Source organism: Porites lutea, chromosome 6 (genome assembly GCF_958299795.1).
Source record: "Porites lutea chromosome 6, jaPorLute2.1, whole genome shotgun sequence".
Lineage (NCBI taxonomy): Eukaryota > Metazoa > Cnidaria > Anthozoa > Scleractinia > Poritidae > Porites > Porites lutea.
In genome coordinates, this window is record NC_133206.1 from 26192954 (window position 1) to 26206436 (window position 13483).

General features: G+C 40.8%; 2 protein-coding genes across 3 annotated transcripts in view; both read right to left on the reverse strand.

Moving 5' to 3' along the window:
* LOC140941231 (uncharacterized) overlaps positions 1 to 13483 on the reverse strand; it is a 67210-nt gene that overhangs the window by 18073 nt on the left and 35654 nt on the right. The gene's annotated exons all lie outside the window — the stretch shown is intronic.
* Positions 833 to 8791, reverse strand: LOC140941083 (4-hydroxybenzoate brominase (decarboxylating)-like). Of its 2 annotated transcripts, none has more exons than XM_073390047.1 (3): positions 8687 to 8791; positions 2846 to 3610; positions 833 to 1820 (listed from the first exon to the last, which is right to left on the reverse strand). In XM_073390047.1, the coding sequence occupies exons 2-3, from the start codon at positions 3597 to 3599 to the stop codon at positions 880 to 882; spliced, it is 1695 nt and encodes a 564-aa protein (XP_073246148.1). In that variant the 5' UTR covers positions 3600 to 3610; positions 8687 to 8791; the 3' UTR covers positions 833 to 879. The 2 variants fall into 2 exon arrangements, with proteins under 2 accessions (XP_073246148.1, XP_073246149.1); XM_073390048.1 differs by lacking the exon at positions 8687 to 8791 and adding an exon at positions 5947 to 6071.

Consider the following 13483-nt stretch of genomic DNA (forward strand, 5'->3'; position numbering starts at 1 on the left):
GACTGAAACTACACCTATGATGTTTCCTGCAATTACCGTGCGTCCAACTTCTATTTTTGATTGATCCTAACACCAAATAGGTCGGTGCAAAAAATCTTTTAGCCAAGGGCTTAACTGACCAGCAAAGGTTTGCTAGTAAAAACTAAAGTGTGTCCAGCTGTTCTGACAGCTTGTAAACACCATCCTTTGTCCCTTAACAAAAGATATTTAAGATATGGTGGAACTTTTGATTTCCGAACCGACCTAAAACAAACTTATTTATATATGATATATCCCTGAATAAAGTCAAAATACCCAACAACGAAATAAATAGAATGAACTGAATAAATATTAATGATTACGAAGAGAAGCGCATACAATGAAGCAGACTGAGCAAAAATGTACCCTAACAAAATTACGATAAAAAAGAGATGCTAACTCGATCTTTCAAGCTCGAAATTGCTCTCCTACTCACAGAGGGAAAGATAAATACCGAGTAAGGAGAATGCTTGACAGAAAATTAGTCATCACATACATGCAAACTAAAGTCGGCCACGACGATTTGGGTGTATCATGATTACGTAACTTAAAGTTTTAGTGCTTTCTTCAATTAGTTGTTAAGTGTTAATTAACAGCAATAAATTACATGTGATTTTAGTCACACTTTACTTAGAGATGACGATACGGAGCAATCTTCCGAAAATTCTTAAATTCTTTGAAGCATTACACCCAAAAGTGATTACAAAGATTTTAAATTCAGATATGTACACACAAACAAATTGTCCAGTTGATTCTGTTGCCAGAGATTGTTGAGAGTCCCGACAGTGCAAGCTAGCTTGTCGACATTTTCTTAAAAAAAAGGGGAACAATACTACCACTCATTCAAGCATGGTCAAGATGTTAGGCCCTTGTTTTATTGTCAAAAAGCAATCTCTTGGGTGTCTGCCAACACCAGTCCAAGAAACGCACGGGACGAGAACCACTGATCGGCTTCCACCATGCAGCACACTGGATCTTGTACTTGATCTCACTAAGGATATCAAGCCAAAAGTCGAACCAAATCAGACGCAAGAACATTATAAGCAACAGATGTACCGGAGAGAACGTACCAGATGCTTGTCTTTTAAGATTCTCCAGTGACTTTTTCTCGTGTTTCGGTTCATTTAAACGAAAGCAGCTTGGATCAAAAGGAGCGAACAACGCAGTCAAAGCTCCACGGGGATTTCTTTTAAACAGTGCCCAATAATCGGGAAATATTCCGCACTTCTTCCCCACGTCATCGCCGTAGGTGTAACCCTCTACCAGGGTAGACAATCGTCCAGAGGAATCCTTGAAGTACTCATCCCAGAAACGCTTGTCATTGTAAGCTTCTCTCTGCATTTCAGCTTTCGATGGTAGCTTACACTTGCCTGAGAACACTTTTGAGACAAAAATAGATCCCAGCTCAGCCAGTGAGATCACCGAGCCAATAACTGGTCGGACATGGCCGATAAAAGCTAAGGTAGGGTCATCAATATTGATTACGTATTTGTAATAGTCCCTGAGAGGAACGGAGCAAATTTCCGGTGGGAGCATCGGGAAATTTGCTTTGAATCCTGTGCATTGGATGATGACATCCACTTCTTCTTCCGTGCCGTCACAGAATACTACTTTCTTCCCTTGAATACTCTCGATCGCGCCTTTAGGGATGCAGTGTTTGTAGTCTACCCTGTCCAGCACGTGGCCATTTTTGTTGACGATGAAGTGGAAAAATTTGGCACTGTTTTTCCACTCGGGTATGCCATGACCCTGATACGCTAGAAGAGATCCATTTGTAGTCCACTTACAAATCCAGGATAATCCTGTAGGGATTGAAGACACCCAAATGTCAAATTAACCTTCGTACAAAACTAAGGATAAAGAGGTAAAGTAACGAGGTAACAAAGGTGGTTTGTTGGTAACGTGCTGATAAAAGCGGAGTAACAATTTCAGTCTATGTTTGGAGCAGGTAAATCCGTGGCTCGTTCTCCGGCAGTGGTATGTCGCGACTAAAACAAGATATATATCTGAAGCTGACTCCTGATCTTTTTTACCTTACTTAGGTTTACTTTACTTTACACTCTTGTATGTTTACTTTCCTAAGGAATGGCCCACCTAGATTAGCAATAGGAACCTACGGGCATACCCAAATTATGTGTATGTATCAAACGCAGTAAGGGAACGACGGGAAAGAAAGTGAAGATTAGTGCGAGAATCCAGGAACAATCCCACAATAATGCAGTAGAGACAATCGAGTGACGTCTGAGGTCATGATAGAGAAATTTCTTGTAACCAATATTCAGTTTGGGCCGTTCCGCCCTCCAGCCAAACGCTTTCTGAATTGAATCATTTTAACGGCGACCTTTTGACTCTCACGACTGATCCTTACTATGATGGTATGTATTAAAAGCGTTGTCAAAGGCGGAGGCAGGGTGGGCGAGCGGTCTGGGCGTTGGACTTGTATTTCGGATGACCGAGTTCATGTCTCACCTGGATTCTAAGGTTTGGCGTAAAGAAAGTGAAAGGACGCTTTCCAAAAGTCATTACTGGCCGGCCGGACCATGGCCGGACCAGATATTTTGGCAATGAATTAGCCTTTTTTCCAATAGTTTTTGCTGAAAAACCATCTCCTTTGGGTATAATATTTAGGATTTGACTGATCTGTTTGGTTAGTTTTGACTAAAAGTGAAGTTCTCATTACGATGGGAATGGGCTTGCCGGTCAGTTCTAACAAATGGAAAGAGCCCTAAGTTTACAACCTTGTTTTTCCAAGACACTATTTCTTTTATTTTTATCTTTTACTATTTCTATCGGGGTAGGGAATCAAGGGGTTGAATTATCTCCTCACCTGGCTTGCTTTTCGTGTAAGGAGCAATGAATGTCAATACTCTTGAGGACACCTTGTCCAAGACCTGGGGATGACGGTTGGGCAGGATTTTGGTAAACTTGCGAAAGAAATGCATCCCGCGTGGAATGCTCCATATAAGGCGCTCAACGTGGTCGCACCATTCCTCCACAACATCACTGGCTGTTTCTCCTCCACCAATCAGCATCACACGTTTGCCTTTATGCTCCGGCACAAAGGACTTGAGCGTACAGCTGTGGTGGATTTCACCTTCAAAATCCTTAAGAAGCGTATCTTCCAGGGCTCGATTGGGGAGCTGCACGTTGCCACTGCAAACGACAAGAAACGTACTCGCGAACACGTGGCCGTTTTCGCATTCCACTTGCCACAAGCCGTCTTTCTTAACAGCGTTCTTTACTGCGTGATCTAAACGGATATGAGGCCATAACTTGAAAGCATCACAATAAGCTTTTAAGTAGCTCAAGACGTCTCCATGTTTCGGAAACGCTCCGATCTCTTCGGGCATAGGAAAGTCGGACATTTCCGTGACGGAGGATGACGAAGTTGGTATTGTGTTTCTCATGACTGTAACGATGCTTGGGTCTTCTGAGAAACACCACAGGCCTCCCACATCATTACGTTTTTCTAACGCCACGACGGTCAATCCCTCCTCCAGCATGTATTTACACGCCATAAGACCAGACCAGCCAGCACCGATTACAATCACGTCTGTGAAATTTCTTTTTCCTTGAGGCATTTTGTACTCAGCTACAGAAGAGAAAGGAATTGGTAGAAATGTCGCATTGTGAGAACGCACTTCTGAGGTGAAGTGGATGATAAGCCAAAATTTACCTTCCTTTGTGCAAATGTTCTTGGTATGAAAATGGTACGAGAAGATCAAGAAAAGTTACCATTAACACTCATGTATATTTACGTACAGGCCACGGTGTTTTATTTCATTGCATAATAAACATACTTTGCATAGCGATACCTTATGTTTCTTGACTGAAGGTAGCTTTTTTGGGGGTCGAGGGTGTACTGGAAGGATTTTAAAATGTGATTTCTTGGCTTAGTTAAAGAGGCAACTCACTAATGACCAGCCTGAGTTTACACGATTGTGGAAGGCGAATCAGTTTATTTGTAATTTTCAAATAATTTTTTTCTATTTCCAAGGATTGAAAATGGCACTAACTTGCAGGCTTATAGTAAGTGGCCAAATAGAGTTTTCAAAAAATATTTTGCGAGACGGTGCTTTGGTATTTGCTTGGTATTTTTGGTTTATGTCTGTTCCATTCATACATGCGAACACAAAATATAGCACAAGTAACTTAATTTGGTCGTTTGCTTTTGCGGCCGTTTATTTTTCCATCAAGAAATATTTTTCATTGGCGATAAATTTTGAAGGAAGAAAAACTTTAAAGAGAAAACCATTTTGGACCATTTTCTTTAAAATAAGGGCGAAAATCGAGGAAAAGAAACATTTGTTTTGCGTCCTTCTTCGCAACGAGTTTTATCGGCTCTCTGTTCAAATCATGATGAGTCACGTTTAAGTTCGTCTCTCCTTATTTATTTTCTTGGGGTATATCTTTGAGCCATAACTCAGTTTGCTTGGAAAGCGTCCGAGTTTGACGGGAGTGATTAGATAGAGAGCCTGCTGAATTCACTGCGATGAGCAAAGAACACTCAAGTAGATTAAGGCCTGGGTCATTACACATTTTTCAGAATTTTTAAAGGCGGGTGGTATAACGTACAGTACTTTCAAGACATGCCATAACTAACAATTTAAGGCCAATCATAACCAAAAAATCTTCCAATTTCATTTTAAAAATTGTTCATAACTGCATCACGTAACCAGCCACGCCCTGTTTTATCGAGAAATTCTTTGAGTCGAAATTCCCACCAGAAAGAGAGTAAACCATTTTTCTTTAGTAAGTCCAAAAAGTGGCTACAGATAGTCTTCTCGTAAAAACAATCGGAATGAGGAGAGGTCAATAAACGTCTTTCTCCTGTCAATAATTTTAGTTAGAGGAGGACTGGCACTAGTCAGTGAACACCAATTGCACCTGCCAATTGTAATGTTTCGAACCATTCCGAGCTGACTTCGTAGACACTTTGTACAGAGAAACTGGAGCTACTCGTTTGTCAAGTGGTGGGAATCGTTGGTTACAATTTTTGAACAATGGAGGGCGTGGTCGATCACGTGACCAAATAATTTTAATTTCTTTTTTCAATTTTTTTTAAGTTTCGTTTACTTTACCATATAACGTCCCTCGTGGATGTCTTTAACCATTGTTTTTGGAAACTGTACATAAAAACCGTAAATGACTTAGACCCAGGCCTTAATCTACCTGAGCATTGAAAGAAGTTTAAGTACTACAGTTAATTAGACTAACTGGCTACTACCCTATGGAAAAGGCGACTGGATGAGCTGAGCTCGTAAGTGTAGAGTACGAACGTTTCTGTTCTGTGGATTAGAACTCATATTGTTTATGTTAGTCATTGCAGTCATTGCGTTCATTGATTTTGCCGCCCATTTCGAGTCTAATTTGCATATTCTGTCCACTCAATACCCTAACGTTTGAACATTTTGGTAGTCTTTTATGGAAGGTTAATTGATTTTTCATCATATTTTAAATATTAATGAAGAAAATTGACTCCTTCTCACCAATTCTTTATATTTTGTTGCAGTGAGCCGAGTGTCTTAGTTGTTCATGAACGGCATCTTCTTTTCGTTCTGTTAGTTCCGCGACGGACAGAGCTAGATCGCACAGACATAGTAGGCCTTGTGGTTTGCGTTCAGTCTACTTTCTTGTGCCAAATCAATTCATTTGAAGTCATTTCGAAAAGGACAAGAAAGGCATGAATGGTACAAATCTCACTATATTTTGACGGCCCTAATGTGCTTTGAGAGGTCCACTGAAATTAAAACAGCCTCGCTTGTTCTGGGTTTAAGAAGAGTGCAATACGTTTTGCTGATTTGATCATCCTACTGCTCTCTAGGTGATCTCCTTTATTCATGGCCGAAATTAAATAGGCCCCTGGGAAAGGGTTGCAAAAATCGATAGCTTCTCCACTGACGGAACTGAAAGGTTGAACCGACTTACTGTTTCGTGCTTGGAAAGAGTGGTAATTTTTGACTCAATGCCCTTTGAAATCGTCTCTTGGAGGAGAACGGTCGTACGCCAAGTCAGTGACTGAGTAAAACTCTTTTGGACTGAATACTGGGTTCAGTCAATCAGTTTTTATACCTCGGTGTAATTTCGCGGGGTTTTATTTTCGTGATTTCCCACTAGACTGCAAAATGGAACTTAGAAACCAGTCTTTTGGATTTTGTGTATTTGTCAATACATATCCCGTATATGTTGTTGTCATCACAATAATTCTCTCTGCGAAATGAATCACGGTCCTCACGATCAAATGAAACCGGCAACCTCGTTGCCACGCTTTTCCCGTAGAAAAGCCCTGGGGACGAGGCTGTTAAATAGGGAAGATAAATGAATGTTTATCCTTTTTACAGGATCAGGGTTTGAAAGCTCTTGCGGTACACCTCTACCTAAACTTCTCTTGAGTGAAACAAAAAGCAAACTGCAGTGATATGCTCGGCACCTGACATAAGACAACATAAACGCATTTCTGGAAAGAAAAAAGACTTTTTAAACTTGACGTTTCGTAGTACCCACGCCCCCAGGGTTTCCTGAAGGACCAGAAATGCGCAAAAGCATTCACAGTATATATCACTCTTTTTTTATGCATACTTAGGTGGCTAAATACGTGGTCAATTACCTGGTCTTGTTTTTGCAGTAAAATATAAAAAAACCAGTGCGGAGTATGAAAGCCCTTAAATGACAAGTATTTGCAGCCCAAACCAGTTCTTGAAACTGTGCTGAAAATAAAGGCAGATAATTGTAGATAGTTTTAATACACACCTAGGAAGATGCCGCTGGTTTCAATCAATTTACCTAGTTCCTTCTAGTAGCGTGAATTGAACATGCAGTGGAAAAAATTTTTCATAGCCGGTAAATTCAACTCCAACGGTAAATAAACACGCAAGGCCTCAAGAAACAGAACTGCTCTAGATAAGGGACGATGAGAAAGTGTCTGTTTTCTGCAGTAACGCCGGGTTGGCCATTTTACGCGGTTTGAATTTAGCCAGAAAACGGAACGGCTTTCCACAGGAAAGGTAAGTGGGAAATAACGAAAATGTTTGACGACAAAATTAGTCCTAACATATTTGCAAACTCGGTCTGCACTGACGAAAAGTCATTGCGGATATGATTATACATAACTCACAGTTTGATCCTTATACATGCTTTCAGTCTCACATTGGTAGCCGAGAGTTGAGTTACCTAAATATATTATACCATGTTTATTCGACGATTAAGCGCCCAACCTCAAATTAACAAACAGCCCGCCCCCCCACCAACCCCCCACAACAACAACAACAACAAAACTGAAGTGGATGAGAAGAGTTGGTTGTTATTTCCATTCGGCCCAATCTGCTTCTCTACTTTTTATGACCCATTTGTAGACGTTACACAGTGAGACATCTACGAGGCAACACCAGAGAGTTCGCTTAATGATCTTACTGACGATGAGATCGAAATTGACTAGGTACGGTGCTATTAAGACATTTCCCCGAAGACCGTAAGCCATGGGCTTTTAGCGAAAACGTTCAAAAACTTTCCAAAATCACCTATACGGCCAGCTGGTGCTCACTTGCGGACAAGCGCCAAATTTGCAGTGCGAGCTGTAAGTGTTTGAAGTTACGCTTCAACATAATAAAGAATTTGGTATATTTATTTTTGATCTATGGTTTTATTATGTGTAATCTTTAAAAACGTTTGATACGCGCTGCATTTTGAGTACTTCTGCAAGCGAAGTTCATGTACGACTAAAAACAACCGGCACGGAGAGAAATACGTCAATCGCAGGAGCTCGCGAAGGACTTCGATGGAACGGGAAGATAAGGCAATAGGGAAGAAAATTCATAAATCTAAAAATTTTAAACTGTATAAAGAAACCAAATAAAATCGCAATAACTAAAAAAAAATCTAAACAAAAAGGAAAAGAAAAAAAGAAGAGGGGAGAAAAAGGTTCTGCCCGTAATCGAACTTGGAACCTTCGACGAGCCGGGCAACGTGGAACACACTGTGAAAATGTTCAAAAATATGTTATTAAAACCTTTTCCCCCAGAACTTCCGCCAGCGCGACCTGTATAAAGTCGATCGAATTCAAAAATATTTTTCAGAAGAATGACTTCTGTTTGGACAATGAAAACCCAACGTAAACGCATTTCATCGCATTTAAAGAACGGAAGCTCACCTACATGTAAGCCGATACGGTATAAACTCGTCTGCGAACAAAACTTGGCAACAATGATGTAGCAGGCGTTGAAAGGGGTAGGGGATAGGGAGGAAGGGAAAAAGGAAGAGGCATTGGGGGGGGGGGGGGGGGGGGCAAGGCTGTGTTGCACTAAAAATCGTCGTTGCGTGTCGCGTCTCTTACGGTCTCTAACATCACCTAAAGTACGTATGGGAATTAGCATTTAACAATGACATTTCCGAGATACTTGAGAATTAGGTTTGGAAATTCATAAGCCAGTGCTAGAAGGATATCAAAATTGTCCCTTTCGCTGTTGTTAGGATCGTAACCAGAATGTCGTGATTTTTTACTACTGCAGCGAAAGGATAATCTGTTGTTACCCGATCAGCTCGTTAGGTTTGAGGTATTGGCCTTTTCCGATTAACCTCTATTCAGTATTAAACGAGTTTGACGGCCGGAGTCACAGAAAAGTAGCTATATATAATAAAGAAGTTCAAATACTACTGAGTAAATGGGACTTACTAGGCAATACTTGAAAAAGACGACTGGATGGACTGAACTCGGTTCTGTAACCCAAGAACGCGTCTATGGGTGGATTAGGACTTTAATCGGTTTGCTGATATTGTATATGTAAATTATTTTGCTTAAACAATACGCACGCCCATTCTCTAATTTTGCATATACTGTCCACCCCCCAAAAAGGAGCATTGAACTATGACGAACTTTTTGTCGCAACGTTTTCCTGTTTTAACGCGATGGCTCCGGACGAGAATCTAGGAGAGAAGCGTTGGCTTTTTGTATATTTCTCTCTGTTAAGGCTGGATTAGATGTCATTTGTTCATAAAGTTGTTCTTTGGATGATGCAGCGGCGGGGTTACCTTGTAACTGAACAAAAGGCAGAATTCTATTCACACTTTAAGGGGAGAAAGGGGTCAGGCCGATGGGATCTAATGCTGACCCCTGACAGCAGACTTCCAGATCTGAAGCGACTTTGGACCTCGAGAAATTTCGCGATTGATTTCGCTCTAGAAAAGATCAGAAAGGTCTCATGAAAGGTGAAGACCTTAGAGTTTTAGAAGAAACTACTCAGTTAAGTCACAAGCGTTCCTGAGTTCTAGAGGCTACCCTCACAATTTCATTGAAAAAAATTACCTCGGAGATTAAATTTGCTGAACGGAATTCGGCTTTACTACCAAGTACTACTTGAATGAATCACGCCATATCACGTGTCCCCGAGAGGGCAAGAGTCCAAGTGTCATCAGAGCGGATAAAGGTTGGGCGGTGAAACGAGAGCATCCGAGCAAAAAGGTGTGATGCAGTGGACTGGGACTCTGCTTAGAAATGTCGCTTGTTTTCGACTTCGGTCAGGGCTTGCGATGTGGTTTGTCTATTAGACACTGCCGCTGTCACTGAATTATGGCGGCTTGATTTGTTTTCTTGAACTTCTCCCTCGTTCCTTTGGGGCTGGTACGCTGTCTCCGAGAGGCAAATGTTGCTATTTTTTGCGGGAGGTTTAATTGGAGTAGATAAACATCTCTTTCAAAGGGTTTCTCTTATTACTTCCATGACTCTACCACTGAATTACATTTTCGTTCTACTACTCGCCAACATCGATGTTATTCCAAAACAAAAACAACTAAGTACTGTCTAAAACACCAAGGAAAATCTCATCCATGTCATCCATGGCAAAACTAAAAGGCAGCGGATCGTGTTTCATAACTAGATGACGTATATCTTATAAATGCGTGCAGCTCGTGCAAGGCGAAATTATGATAATTTCTGATCACCATCATCCTTCTTTTTAATTTTGAAAAAAAACATCTCATACGTCTTTCTTTCTCTTCGAAACTTCAAAATTGGTTTCCCCTCAGTTTTTACTGTTTACCTTGTTTTGTTTTAGAGAGAAAAACGGAGAAAAAACCTTACAACTAACCTCAATAAATTTCGTTTACATGCGGTTGCAGGATTTGCGACGCATTGCGCGAATCGCCATGGCGCGTTGCCACCCGAGAAGCAAAGTTTGAAGCAGTACAACGCCACTATATCAAAATATATCAATCTAATTTTTTGTTATGTCATATGAAATTTATCCCCCTTTAACATATGTAAAAACTGAGGTTAAGAAGTGTTAAGCTTTTGCAAACCAAACGGCGAAAGACGATTAGGTGATATTTGGTGGAAGGAGGAGGTATTCAACACTTTCAAATTAAACTCAAATTTTGGCATTATACGACCAACAAGTTTGACTTATAGGCATACAGACACAAACATATGAAGCTGTTTTATTGATATTGTTATGAAACGAATTTATCTGTTTAACATTGTAGCCTGAAATTACAGAAGGAAAATAGGATTTCCGGTTTGCAAAAAGGAAAATTTCGCCGGGCCTTCAAGCGCACCGGAAGCGCGGAAAGAGCGCTCGTGCCAGTCCTACTCCGCATCACACATTAAATGAATAAATGCTTTTCAACGTAACACCGTGTAGTTGAAAAGCTGTTTCATTACGGTTCGTAGCATTTTTGTCACATTTTTGTCAACCTTTTCTTCTTAATTACTCAGTCTTTTAATAGAGGTTACGTAACTACATTTTATTATACACTATGAATATTTGTATAAATATCGACGTATAGACTTTTTTGGCTATCTCGCCTTTTGGACATGTACAGCCGTTATCGGTGACCAAACTAGAAGTTTTGTTTATTCTTTCTTTTGCTTCGATGGATGGTGATTCTGCTCAGCCAGAGACCGTCCTTTCCCAAGGTCAAGCAATCTTTGCTCCTTCACTTTCTGCTGGCCCTGCTGCAACTGGTTCGCCTGCGGCTTCCGCACCGATGTTGGCAGAGCTTAAAAGCTTCTTGTCTCACGAACTTTCCTCCTTTAAGGAAGAGTTGAAAAGGCAGAACGACGATTCCATCAACTCTGCCGTTAAGAAAATTCGTTTAGAAAACTCGGCTCGCCATTCCTTTAAATCTAAGGGCAACGAGGAACAGTACAACCACCAAGAGAAGGTCGCTACTCATTTCGACAGCACGATTGAATCCCTCCATTCCAGCAAACTCCTCGAAGTCAGGAATGTTTTAGAGGAAGGTGAGAACCTCGTTGCTACCTTTATGAAGCATATAGTTCTCGCTGATTTACACGGTTGGGATTTCGTTACTGAGTATAAACAGATTCCTTTAGCTAAGGACGAGTCCGACGAGAAGAGGATTCGCAAGGTTTTGAAAGATGTGGAAAGTCAAAGGGAGAAGAGAAGGACGGAAAAGGCTAAAAAAAGCCAATAAATTTAAGCTCGATTCTAGACGTTCCTCCCCTGCTCGATCATATTCTAACGAGTTTCCTGTTTTTCCTTCCATGAGCGGCTGTTACCTCTGCGGTAAGCCAGGGCACTTCTGGAGGAACTGCTATCGTTCAAGAAACTCTCCCGCTTCAGGCAGCAACGCAGGCTACTCTTGGCAACGCCAGTTGGTACAGTTACCATTGCAGCCAACAATTATGCCCGCCAACCAGGGATCCAAGTAATTCTGGGTCCGATGTTATTAATTTACCTTCGTACGACGATTCAGGTGAAACCGATTTTATAGATTTATTCGATTACAAAAAGGCAGATGTAATCCAGGATTCAGCTCCTGGACAGTCAGTTCAAGGCCGTATTGCTGCTCGCAAGGCTTGGTGGTTCAATAATTTGCAGTTATCTGCCCTCTTGTCTGGAGTTTTATTGAATTGTTACATGATCCCGTTCATTGCTCTACCTCCACCTTGTTACCTTACGAACAATAGAAGTGCTCTTAATAATGCAGAATTTGTTGTCAAGGCTATTAACGAGCTTTTACTGAATAGATGTGTGATAGAGGTATTTTCGAGACCTTATTGTTGTAATCCGCTTTCTGTTGTTGTAGGACGTAAGTTGCGTTTAGTTTTAGATCTTAGTAGATCCGTTAATCCTTTCGTTAAGAACTTTAAGTTTAAATATGAAGGTCTTCCTACTTTGGCGGTTATGTTTCGTGAGAATTTTTGGTTTTTCACCTTTGACATTGAGTCGGGTTATCATCATCTGGATATTAACTCTAATTTTTGGAAATTTCTAGGATTTTCGTGGTCTTTCGATGGAGTTGTTAGGTATTTTGTTTTCAGAGTTTTGCCCTTCGGTCTGTCTTCAGCTTGTTATTTATTTACGAAGATGTTTAAACCCTTCGTTGCTCGTTGGAGATCCTTTGGTATTTTTGCTATTGTGTATATTGATGATGGAATCTTTGCCTGCAGATCGTTATTAGATGCTCAGTCCGCTAGTAAATTAGTCAGGTCTGATCTCCAGCTTTCTGGCTGGAGGTCTAACGAGAAGAAGTCCAATTGGGAGCCCCGTCAGTTGGGGGAGTGGTTAGGGATAATTGATGATATAATTCGAATGCTTTTTATCATCCCAGAGAAAAAGATTGTGAAGTTAAAGTCAGTTTTGACTGGTCTTATTAACGAATTTCCTAACCTTCGTGTTAGGGACGTAGCTCGTGTTTCTGGATTTGTGATTTCCCTTTCTGTTGCTTTGGGGCCTATTGCCAGATTATTTACTAGACAAATGTATTTTTTCATTCAATTGCGACATTCGTGGGATGATGTACTTGTTGCAACTGAAGGAGTTTTACATGAATTAAAATTTTGGTTAATGCATGTAGAAGCGTTTAATGGCTATCCAATAAATAGACCTTTGTCGTCTAGCGTGGTTTTAACCTGCGATGCCAGCGAGTCTGGTTATGGTGCTCACATCTCTTTTGGTGGTGAACCGAGGTTTTGTTCCGGAATGTGGAGTTCTGTTGAGCGTGCTAAGAGCTCTTCTTTTCGTGAGTTACTGGCTGTTTACTTAGCCTTGAAAAGCTTTCAGAACTTTATTATTGGTAAGAAGGTTAAGATCTTTTCAGATAATCAGAACGTTGTTCGTATTGTACATGCTGGGAGCAGTATCATACACTTGCAGCAGATTGCTGTCGATATTTTTAGTTTTTGTATGACTAACAGCGTGTCTTTTCAGGCTCAATGGATTCCCAGAGGTGACAACGAGCTGGCCGACTATTTGAGTCGCATCGTCGATCCTGATGACTGGATGTTACATCCTGATTTGTTTAAGTTGATTACATTTAAGTGGGGTCCTTTTGATGTTGACAGGATGGCGTGCAGTTACAATACTCATTTGCCTCGTTTTAATTCTAAGTTTTGGTGTCCTGGTACTGAAGCAGTGGATCGCTTTACGCAGGATTGGGGGAAAGAATGTAACAATTTTGTTTGTCCGCCTCCTCACTTAATTAGCGCAGTATTATATCACATGGAATC

What these genes read in the sequence shown, in the direction of transcription:
- LOC140941083 (XM_073390047.1), bottom strand. Translation starts at nt 3,599, where the DNA reads ATGCCTCAAGGAAAAAGAAATTTCACAGACGTGATTGTAATCGGTGCT. An exon ending in TTACACGAAAAGCAAGCCAG is followed by an intron (nt 1,821 to 2,845) that starts GTGAGGAGATAA and finishes CAATCCCTACAG; the next exon opens with GATTATCCTGGATTTGTAAG.